General features: G+C 36.1%; 1 protein-coding gene across 1 annotated transcript in view; it reads left to right on the top strand.

Moving 5' to 3' along the window:
- PSMD14 (proteasome 26S subunit, non-ATPase 14) overlaps positions 1-12,455 on the top strand; it is a gene marked incomplete at both ends in the record, with an annotated part of 39,717 nt that overhangs the window by 25,572 nt on the left and 1,690 nt on the right. Inside the window, 4 exons of the mRNA XM_082001456.1 lie at positions 3,648-3,755; positions 7,104-7,178; positions 10,569-10,694; positions 12,005-12,067. Of these exons, the coding sequence (XP_081857582.1) occupies positions 3,648-3,755; positions 7,104-7,178; positions 10,569-10,694; positions 12,005-12,067 (372 nt within the window). The remainder of the gene's footprint in view (positions 1-3,647; positions 3,756-7,103; positions 7,179-10,568; positions 10,695-12,004; positions 12,068-12,455) is intronic.

The raw sequence follows: 12,455 nt of genomic DNA on the forward strand, positions 1-12,455 counted from the left end.
GACTCAGTATATGAAATAGGCAGCATTATATGAACAAAATTTATTCAACAAGAAAACAGACCTTTAACATGAATTTAACAAGCCTGAGAAATTATAAACTCTCATATGCTGCAGATTCATGCAGTGATAATAAACAAAAAAAGGAAAGTAAGAGGTTTCCTTAAGCTAGCCAAACTGCTAATGGTTTTGTTATAAGCTGTCTGCTGTTGAAATGACCTCTGAAAAGTCTGAAGACACTTGTACTAGGAAAAATTAAATGGTCAGAGTGGTGAAAGAGTTATACTATGGAAGTGCATTTAAAAAAAAATCTACCTTCATATTTCTGGAAAATATCCCAGTGGCATAGACTTTGGTTTAACTTTTATGTCTTTTCAAAAAGGAAATTTAGCGTGAAGCTTGGAAACTGTGGTTTTTACTAAAACCGTGCACGCTGCATTAGATAATACAAGTACAACGAAAGCTTAACATTTTTGGATGAGAAATACTGACTTCTTGCAACAAAAATCTAAGTAACCGAGTGGTTTTTTGTGCTGCTTTTAATTAATCCTTAGAGGTTCTTTGTTTAAAATACTGTGTCTAAAGTTTCCATCATAGAATACGGGGTGACCATGTTGCTGTCATCTGGTTGCGTCATGCTGTACTTCAAAATACACAAATGTAGAGAGGAGACTTCAGCTTGTGCACACCTCCAAGTGCTCACTAGGGCTTTTTTCTTGAATCTTACTGTGGCATAATTAACACCTACTTCACCCATTGCTCATTAGCACACTGGACATTAATGAGTCTATTTATTTTCATATAATCCTCTAACGTAGGGACTGATTTTTGCTTGCTGTGGGGGAAAAAAAAAAAGCAATTACATTTCATGGAAATTAATATGTAGGATTTATTGTTGTATTTATGTTTTTATTGCGTATTAGGTCTAAATTTAGCCTCTAGGTTGTTGAGCATGTTAGTTTCTTTAAGATGGTTGCTATAGTGATAGCAGCAAATTCCTTTAATCTTAGTGTAGTTAAAGTATTTAGTTACCATTGGTTATCACAGTGCAACTGAGACGAGAAATACTCACATGTATACTTTTTGTACCCTGACATTGTAGAAATTGCAATATTATCCATGTTTAAAGCTTGTATTTTTTATTTTAATATTACATACTACTTTCTGTTAGAATGATATTTGTTCTACTTATGCAATATTCGCATTTCATTCCTTCAGGAGAACAGACAGAGCAGGCAGTCCTTTTCCCATGGAGGTAGTACATGAAACATAACAAAAATTACTTCTGGTCAGAATTAAGATGCTAGAGTAGTATTCAGTATTGCTTAGAAATATTTTAGCAGCTACTTCTCATATTTTAATCTAAAATTTTTCAAACATAACCTTGAGAACACAAACTGAAATGTTAATTATCAAAAACAAGTTTAATTAGTTTTTTATTTTGGTTGGTTATTTTACTTTACATGACCCAAGTCCCAAAACAAATCCATGCTGGACAGTACCATTTGCTCTTGGATAAGCTCAACTTTTTCTGGTGAAGTTCTCAGATAAACTCAAATCTAGAAGCACGGCTGTTAGTAAGTTATAAAACAGCTCCTTGTGATTATAGTATACTGCCAAGTTCATGTTTCTTGCTCCTCAGGGTAAATTTTTACTTGCTTGGTTTTTTTACCCCCTTATCTAGCTAGTCTCTGGAGAACCTGTGGTGTGGAATTTTTTTGCTTTGCTTGACTTTTTAATTTATACTGTCTGTTTGTTGTGGTTGGGCATTTCCAGGTGTTCATAAATGAGAGCATCTGGTTAAAATGGAACACAGACAGACACGTACAAAAGCTTGTCACAAGTGTTTTGAGATAGAGAAAAAATCCGGTAAGGATGAAAAAGGAAAAAATACAATTATTTTGTATGTTACCACAAAGAATGTATAGATATATAGACACCGTTTCAGATCTTTTTAAGAATTAAGTTATTTGAAATGTAATTCCTTTTTTTTAGCATTAGTGTCAGATGGCATGCTTCTGCATATTAAATCTGAATTGTGTTTTGGTTTTATTACTGTTCAGAAAAAATTGTCACTGTTAACTCACTTTAATTGGGTCATAACATTTTAATAAAGAAGATTTTTTTTTTTTTACACTTTCTGCATGTGGTTTTAAGACACGACATATACAGATGGATCTGGCCAGTCAGGTGAGAGTCCAGGCAATAGCCCTTAGTGGCACTGAGTCACTCAACATGACTGCAAGAGTTTGGTCTCAAAAGTAAATACAACAGGTGACAGGTTATTAGGCTTTTTCTGTTTACACTTCTATAATTTTTTGTTGTAAATACTTACCAATTAATTTTATTTCCACGTGAATTACCTCAATCTTTATATTTTACTCCTAATAAATTGCATCTGTATTTAGTTGTTACTATTTGTGTAAATGGAGAGGAAGATGCTAGAACAAGGTGGGAGACTCGGGTTGCTTTCTCTGTGGACTTTCAGTGACAGTCGTTGATTTCTTGCTTGTTCAACACAAAAGGTTTGGTTTGGGTCGAATTCCTCAAAATACTAAACCAGACATGTGAATGCATCTGTTGTTGTCCAACTCATAGTATGTAGAGGAAGAGAAAAAAAATGATTGTAGAAAAGCTGTTAAAAGGAGATTTAAACATTAGTTTAATAAACTAGAATAACAAGATGCCTGCAAAGTATGCCTGGTACTATTTCTGTGGACGTACAAGGCTGTACGTGTACTGGTCCATTAAAAGATTGGGGCCTAAATGAGAAATGTTGTCTTGCAATTACGGATCTGAAATGGTAGTACCCAGGAAGAGTGGGTTTGAGTGTGGTGTTGGTATGTTCTCAGTTCTGTTTCACCTCACGTAGGTGTTGGATAGGGATGTGGGTTTTATTGTATGGGGCCATGAAATTCTATTTGCACAGATTTTTTCATAGACAAATTCAGCACAGGACAGAATAAAAATCAGTGATGGTTTTACTTTATTTGCTATGAAATGACACTGAATACTACCTACCACGTACCTTTAAATCATAAATGACCTTGGTTTTCTTTTAATCTATTTTTTACCCCTGAGCGTGACACTGACAAGGACTTTTTAATCCATCAGACAGTTTATAGACCCTTTCGTAGTCACAAGAAGCAAAAAGCATCTGACTAGAAGGGAATACATGGGGCAAGTTCCTCGCTGGCTATAATTTTGTTGTCATTTCAAGTATTGTGGTAGTATAATTGATGTGACAGGACTGGGCTTTAGACTCGGTCCCTTAGCTTGTGCTCACTTTCAGTTTTAGTCTCTTTCTGTCATTCATTTTGATTGGGTAAGATTTAGGTGACAAACATATGCATACCTTTGAAGCTTAGAGTAAGCGTACATAAAAATTCAATGTTATATGATGGTATCATGTATATAAAACTTACAGCTCCATGGAAAAGGTAATAATTGGTGTCACCTTACAATACAAGGTAGTGTAGTGTGCTGATAGCATAGCCAGCAGGAGGCTCTTTTTTATTAATATTATAATTAAATGATTTTCTGGATAAAGGCCAAAACCAGATGAGAGTTGATTGTGCCTTGTCCACTGTTGCTTGGCACTATTAGTTGCATTTTCTAAGAAGAATTGACTTGACATCTTGTTTTTACAGGTTGTTATTGATGCCTTCAGATTGATCAATGCTAATATGATGGTCTTGGGACATGAACCAAGACAAACAACTTCAAATCTGGGTCACTTAAACAAGCCATCTATCCAGGTAAACCCACTGTTGCTAGTCCTGTAAATTGCAAGATTTATTCAGCAATTTTGGGGGAAGGTACCTAAAAACAGTAAGCTACAAATTGTTTATTGTTCTCTTTAGAATTTTTCTGCATGTATTTATAATTGATGTGATTCATCAATGGGGTTATATATGTGAAGGGTTTAAAATTGAGCCCTAAATTAGCTACCTAAGTGTGAATACATGTGTAAGTATATACTGGAAAGGTTAAAGTACAGATTTATGGAAATACAAACTTTTAAAAGTGACAATTGATGTCATACCATGTGATGCAAGATAGGTACTGTTTTCAGTACTTATTTTAAAATTTAAAAACTGCTGCTCATTAACATCTTAGCTTTTCTAAAGATAAATTATTCTGAACCAAATTATGGAAAAAGTTCCCTCTTCATTAATAATTTTTTTGTTCTACTGTATGCTTATATAGGTTCTTGTTTAATATGTAATGTAGGTTTAACGTATGGTGTCTTACATAATCTCTGATTTTTATATAATAATTTGCTGAAAAAAGTGGAGTAAGAGATTCAATGGCTAAATAAGGTGTTTGGCTTCAACTGTAACGTTTCTTTTGAGTATGTTGTCTAATATTTCTTTGCAAGTGTTTGTGAAACTTAAATATTCAAAGTTTGGTTTCTGAAGTTGACTTTCACTAGTAAGACAAAAATGTTGATCTTCAATGAAGCAGACTTTAATCCTGAGAAACAGTTTCTGTCCTGAAACAAGTATCCCTGGAGTGATTAATGCTTTTACCTACGTAATTCTTCTGCATCGATGTTTTTTCCTCTTTTTTCTTTCCAGAAATTTTCTTCCCATACTGTACATTTTGTAGTTATCTGTGAGGCAAATGTGTATTTGCAACTACAAAGCCTAATTCCTGCTCTTTTGATCTGTTACTTGAACAATAAAAGTTATATTTGCTAGATGAACATGCAAGAAAAAGACCATACACTGGTCATAGTAGAATTGGAATAAGGGCAAAACTTCTGCTGTAAGAGAGCCATCCTTTGGGAGTTACAAGATCACCATACCCCTATCTTCCAAAAGATCAGTTGTTATTTATTACTAATGCATTGAAACCCTTTACTGTTTATAAAAATGCTAACCAAAACCCCCAGATAATTAAAGAGCTTCTGCTTCAGGAGATTGTTGTGTTTTTACTTTTGATTTTTGAATCGGTAAAAACTGTGAACTATAATGAGTATGAAATAAGCAGCTAATACTCTTGATTGGATATAGGCAAGCCCATGCATGTTTCAGGGCTCTTCTAACTGGGCTTTTCTGGACCATGTGTAATGATCTCCCTTGCAAACCCCTGTAGTATTTTTCAACTTCATTATTCTAAGATCACTGTCACTACAACATGCCATATTTTGGCCATGGGAGCTTTGGGTTTCTGTTGTTAGAGAGGATTTTTTTTTTTTGCAAGTTGGCAGTGAGCTGTTGCAAATGTCATTACTAAGCTAAAAATCATAGTTTAAAATGATACTCTGATCTTAAAACTGCAAGGACTCTTGCAGTGTTGTTTTGCTTTTTTGGTGAATAAAATTCTGACCCCCTTGAGGTCAGCAGGAAACTTAATATTGATTTCAGCTGGGCTAGAAGCAGGGATTTTAAGACATTCCTTAAAATCTCAGGAAAAAGAATAGTATGTGGCTTGACTTAATTCCTTTTTTTGTGGTATTTCTTGTGTTCACTTATCAACAGCTTTCTTTTACTTGCTCTTTGTGCATCTAATTTGTAAGGCTTGTTGGAACAATGGTTTCCATTTGTAACAGAACATGTGAAGAACAAGCTTTGCTTTGAAGTGTTTTATGGGTTTTAATTTAACCTGTTGCAGTGGCTAAACTACAGCTAGTGCTCAGGTTTGAAGTGGAACAGTTGTTTACCTTTTCGATTTGTCCACTCTTTAAAAAAAGAGTGATTTTTTGGAAGGGGAGAGGAAAGAGAGGATAGTGGGGGAAGGCAAAGATGTCTGTCAAATGTTAGGAGCTTTAGAAAACTCCCTAAATATATACAACAGAGTTTAAACACAAACCCTAAAACCTCATATGGAATCATTTTGAATGGAATAAGAAAATGGCAGTGGAAGTTACTTATTGCTAATAGTTTCAATCATAAATTACTTTATGGATGATAAAAACCTGCATTTTACAGTTTTGGTTATAATAAATGGTACAAGTAGTGACTATCTGTCACTGCAGGTTCTCACAAATGTAACCATTCAAGTAGTTTTCTATCTTTGTATATGTGTTTGCAAAAGAAATACATTTAAAATGTACATATGAGAACCTTTTCAGCTTTCATGTAGATAATTTTGGAATGATGAAATATTAAGTACCATAAGATGCAAATACACATTCATTCTGTATAGCTCTAAAGGATATATTGAAACATAAATAGGTGGAATGGTTGAAACATAAGAAATATTTACCACTAGTTCTCCATATTTTATGTATGAATTATCATATCTAATTTCTAACTATATATTTAATGTGTAAAATTTTATTTGAAAAATAGACAATTTTAGTTGTGATGAGGATTTATTGTAGAATTTAACCCCCTACACCCCCAAATATTAATTCAACTCGCCCTTAAGTCATAAATGTCAAAAAAAAACATTACATATGAGCAAAACAGAAGATACGTGCATATAGGTGTCACTTAACCTAATCTCAGTCGATCAGATTGTGATGTACAAGTTTAAGGAAAAATGTGCAAAGGGCATAATTATGAGAGGCTTTTTTTCCCCGTTTAAATCTTAAAAAGAAAATCAGCTTTACTATCCAAGATTAATTTGATGCACATAGTCTAACCAATACCTGATGTGTTTAATCACTGCTTCAGCTACTCTCTGTTTGTATTGTACCTTAGAGAATGTACTTGGGAATGTTGGCAGTGGTTGTAAATAAATAGATAGCCAACATTCTTTTCTTTGTAACAGAAAGAGCGTTATATTTTAATAGAAGTGATAACTGAATTTATTGAGACAGGAAGGATTTGAGAGAAATATGTTTGTACATATGTATCGGTCAAATGTTTGCAGGCAGTTACCACTTTTTCCTATGATAGTTGTTACTGTGTGAAAAAATCCGTGGCTTAGAAATAGAAGGTATAAGTGTCAAGTTTAATGAACACTGAAATAGAAATAGGAACAGGTATATTTAGTTGATACCTATTTACAGTCTCTGTGTATTTGTTTGTGATTTTTTTCTTATTTAAGTGATGTTTCGAAGATAGCTTTATTTAAATGAACTTTTTCCTTCTAATATTTCTTTATTTCCATGGTGGGTAATTTTTATGCAAACTCTTCCCTGAATTTTACAGGCACTAATTCATGGACTAAACAGACATTATTATTCCATCACCATCAACTACAGGAAGAATGAACTAGAACAGAAGGTAATGGTTTTAGCTTTTAGTCAGAGGACAAAGAACACTATACAAACTATTCAAGATTTCTGGCAATATTCTGATTTCAACTGATGGATATCCATTCTTTCCTGGAGTAGATGGCTTCTCTTCCAGCAAGCACTTAATATGTAGTCATGATGATAAAACCTTCAAAAACCACATTCTAACACACATATAAATAGTTTGATAATGTTTTTGTCCACGTGTTTCATAGAAAGTCCTCCTGCTGTTCTCTGCACAGGTTTGTGCAAAGTTTTGAGTTTTCAGTGATGAAGCTGAACGACATACTAGCTGCCTTAGGTTTTCACAGCCTGGAATTCCTGAAGCTAGAAGACCATATGATCAAGGAATCTCAGGTTTTTATTGGCTATAATCACTTTAACAGCAGGTGCTTCCACTTGGTATGAATGGAGCTCCCCAAGACTTCACTGAATATCAGAAAGTAGTGATGTCCTGCATTTACAGAAGTATTGTTCAGTTACTGACAACAAATATTGTCAGCTACTTTTGTGTCAGACTTCCTCAGTTACAAGTAAAGTCTAGCTTGACAGTCTCAGCCAGGAAAACAAACAGGAAAAAAGAAAAAAGCTTATTTATCATCTACAGAAGTTAATTCTTGAAAGAACAGATGCTATCCTCGTTTATGCCTATGTATATTCATGGCCTTGTTAGGGTTATAAATTGATCTCGGAGTTAGAGTTTACGATGAAATGGTCAGAATAGTTCGCTCACTGAAATTTTACTTTCAGAGGGCTAGAAGTAATTTAAAAACCCCATTTTGAATAATGGAAGAATATGCATGCAAATAAGGGAGTTTAAAAGAGTTTGTGAAGTGCATAACCCTTTTTAGGATTCTATCAGACTTTCAAGACCTCACTGTTACTGGAAAAAAGTAACTGATTCAACAAAACCAGCTTTTTTGGGAAATGTCTGTGAAGCTTCCAGAGGTTATTGGTTTTGTTCAAATACAACAGTGTGGCCAATCCAGTCTTTCTGAAGTTCCAAGTGTGTATTTTCCTTAATGGCTTTACATATGTAAGTTATTCTCCTACTTGCAAAGGTAGTAATCTTGACCGAATTAGGGAAGCTTTAATCTGTGAGGCAGCAACAATCTCCACACATCTTTCATAAGGCAGGTTCATACATATCTCACACCCCTCTCATGGCAGGGGTGATCTGTTATCTCCATCTGTAGTAAGAAGACTACATGCTTCATGTATTAGGAGCCCATCACACCAAACCATAATTTAAAATCCAAATAGCCTAGCTAAACTGTCCATATGCAGTTTGCCTACAACTCCTTATGTTAGTAACTAAGATCTTGCTAATACAAATTATGACACAAACTTTCAGCTCAGTTCGTGTGTTTCAAAAACAGGTTTCTTTGGAAGCCATACATAGGATGAAACAGGCACTTCGATTCAGGTGATAGCAATTACAGGCCTTATGGGTTCTCAAAGATGTCTGTAGTGAATGTTCGCAAGCTGAAACTATTTGCTGAAAGGACCCTCCCTACAGTCCTCGAGTGTGCAGAAGATCCACAAAATATGCTTTCTTTATTCATGAAAATCAGGAAATTGCCGTTGTAGCTATTCTTTCACTCTTTCAAGAATTACATCAGAGTGTCAAGTAAAACATGTCAGATACTTCTAATAGTCCCCATGTTTATCACCATCAAAACTCTGCATCACTTTATCATGTTGGCTTTAGGGCTGTTTACTTTGTAGAAGGACAAACACACATGTCATGCTTTGGTTGCTTTTGAAGTTTACTTCATCACAACCACAGCAGCTGCTTCCATACAGTTCAGGGTAATTGGTGAAGCCTAAATAACTACATGATACATTTAATCCAAACATTAAAATATTTTTCAACTTTGTCAGAGGCCAGAAGCTTCAACCATTCCTTATTTGGCAGCTAAAATATTCAGCTTTCTGTTACCTCTCCCACAATGCGATTGTGCATTCTCAACCCACAGCAAAAATTAAAAATTACAAAAGAAAAAACTAAGTATTCCTGTCAAAGTAACTGTGACCTTGGTTTCCATGCCTCATTTTCATGTTTAGGGTTCAGGAAGTTTGATTTTTAAGAATTTAGGCAAAGTCTATCATCTGCTCTGGCAGAATAGCTGATTGTTTTATTTCCTGCATTTAAATGTTTTAAGTTCAGTAATTTTTTTATTACATGCTGTGATGGGTTGACCCTGGCTGGATGCCAGGTTCCCACCAAGCTGCTCTGTCACTCCCCTCCTCAGCTGGACAGGGGAGAGAAAATATAACAAAAAGGTTGTGGACCAAGATAAGGGCAGGAGGAGATCACTCACCAATCACCGTCATGTGCAAAACAGACTAATTTATCACCAATCAAATCAGAGTAGGGTAATGAGAACTAAAACCAAATCTTAAAATGCCTTCCCCTCACCCCTCCCCTCTTCCCAGGCTCCACTTCGCTCCCAGTTTCTCTACCTCCGCCCTCCCAGCGGCACAGGGGGATGGGGAATGTGGGTTGTGGTCAGTTCATCACACATTCTCTGCCGCTCCTTCCTTCTCAAGGGGAGGACTCCTCACACTCTGCCCTGCTCCAGCGTGGGGTCCTTCCCATGGGGTATGGTCCTCCATGAACTTCTCCAACATGAGTCCTTCCCACGGGCTGCAGTTCTTCACGAACTGCTCCAGCCTGGGTCCCTTCCACAGGGTGCGGTCCTTCAGGAACAGGCTGCATGGGTCCCCAACGGGGTCACAAGTCCTGCCAGCAACCCTGCTCCAGTGTGGGCTTCTCTCTTCACAGGTCCACAGGTCCTGCCAGGAGCCTGCTCCATCCTGGGTTCCCCACAGGATCACAGCCTCCTTTAGGCATCGACCTGCCTAGGCATGGGGTCCTCTGCGGGCTGCAGGTGCATATCTGCTCCTCTGTGGAGCTCCATGGGCTGCAGGGAGACAGCCTGCCTCACCATGGTCTTCATCCCGAGCTGCTGGGCAATCTCTGCTCCAGTGCCCGGACCACTTCCTCCCGCTCCTGCTTCACTGACCTTGGTGTCTGCAGAGTTGTTTCTCTTCATTCCTCCCTTTGGCTGCAGTTGTGCAGGTTTTCGGGTTTTTTTTCCCTCCTCTTAACTATATTATCCCAGAGGTGCTACCACCATCACTGACTGGCTCAGCCTTGGCCAGCAGTGGGTCTGTTGGACATGGGGAAGCTTCTAGCAGCTTCTCACAGAAGCCACCCCTGTAGCCACCACCACCCCTCCCCCCCACTATCAAAGCCTTGCCGCACAAACCCAGTACACATGCCTAGTGTTATAAATTGTTTTTCTGTCAGAAATCTTCATAGTATTAGGAATGTATTTTACAATGAATGCTCTAAAGAGGTTTTCTTTTGCAGATGTTGCTAAATTTGCATAAGAAGAGTTGGATGGAAGGTTTGACGCTTCAGGACTACAGTGAACATTGCAAACTCAATGAAACAGTAGTGAAGGAGATGTTAGAATTAGCTAAGAATTATAACAAGGTATTAGTATCCCATAATGATAGTGTAACTAGCTGTGTGTATGAAGAAGAAATTTGCTACTTAATTTCGGAAGTAAGAAGTTGATCATCACAAGCTTTATTCAGTATGACTTGTAAAGGACTAGACTGTTAGAACAAAACAATTGTTGCAGGAACTCATTTGGACCTTGGTGGTTATTTGATTTGTATAATCTGTTTTCAACAAAGAGTTTCTTGGGATTTGGTTAAATTAGGCACAAGTATGGCTTTAATGGCCTTCCGGAGACTGTGTTTCTTGTTAATCAGCTATGCATCATTTCTATGTGAAGTTGCCTTTAGCTCTTCAGACTTTGACACATGACTTTTTGCCCTAAACTAGCAAAGCATTTAATTACATGTGTTGCTTTGAAATGTGAGTAATCACATAAACTTTGTGTTTTTACTTAATGAGGAGAATATAAGATTCCTGTAGATTAAAGTAAGCAGTTGACTGTATTCTTCATTCCTTCAGTCAAAGACTACTTGACCAGTATAGCAGAATAAGGGTTAGTTATCTAGTAAATATAGTAAATATTACTAAATATTTCTAAATATAGTAAATATTTAGAACACATTCTATAGTCCAGTTCAATGTTCTTTTTAAATAAATTATTATTGGTGTTGTAGGAAAGAGGTATCACAGTTATTTGTACTGTTTTAATACTGGCACTTACACTTATAAGAGTGCTTGTTGATATTTATAAAAAATACTTCTGAGTACTAAGCATGCCAGTCATTCTTGAGGAGTGCTATTTTTTTAACTTCTAAGTCCTTAAAACCAATATTCAGTATTTCATTCACTAGTTAGGTTAATGGTCCTTTCTAAAGACACTGTGTTTGAAGGCAACAGACTATTATAAAAATTTATTAAAATAAGTGACCTTGAACAGTACAAAAATCTATTGAGATCAAACCTCCAGCAGTTGAAACTATGTAGGCAACATTATTTTTCATTCTGCTTTACTAGTTTAACTATTTTCAACTATCTTTAACTATTGATACTGCTCACTTAAGATTTTTGCTTAAAAACAGTTTTGTGAATATCCGACAATAAAACCATTCATGAGTATTTGCCTTGATCCTTTGCACTAACACTTAGTAATTAAAATCATGTCTGCTGAAAAGCTGAAGTACCTTTCCTTTTGACTTTCTGAAATGTGTTGCTGTTTGATTTTTCCCTTTCTCAAAAAAAAAAGAAAAAAGAAAAAAAGAATTATATTTTGAGAATCTTGTGGTTTGGGGAAAAAGTAAATGAAATCTGAAACACTGACCTTTTCTGTGTTTCTTTCACAGGCTGTTGAAGAAGAAGATAAGATGACACCTGAACAGCTGGCAATAAAAAATGTTGGCAAGCAGGTGAGGTGTGATGAATTAGAGTGAGGTGGAATGATAGGCTTCGTTCATTCTAAATACTAATTTTTTTTATGTGTGCGTAGGTGATTTTAGTTCTACGTGCAAGATATTCTCAATGCTCCAAATAATGAATTTATTTTTGTTGAAGGTTGTTGTGTAAGGAACAAGGCTTTTGACTAATTGACAGAATATCTGCAAGCCGTGTTATATGTGCATTTGTTACGTGCTGAGGAGCAGTGTTGAGATTTGGTAGTTTTTTGCTGTGGGTGGGTTTTTCCTTTTTTTAACTTCTTTCTAAGAAGAGACGTAAAGATAGCCAAGTCTGTGTCACAGAGGCCAAAACTGTGGAGACTTTTAAAAAATAGTAATAATTGAAAAAAATGTGGAAGTG

This window comes from Phaethon aethereus (genome assembly GCF_964289735.1).
Source record: "Phaethon aethereus genome assembly, chromosome: 6".
Classification (NCBI taxonomy): domain Eukaryota; kingdom Metazoa; phylum Chordata; class Aves; order Phaethontiformes; family Phaethontidae; genus Phaethon; species Phaethon aethereus.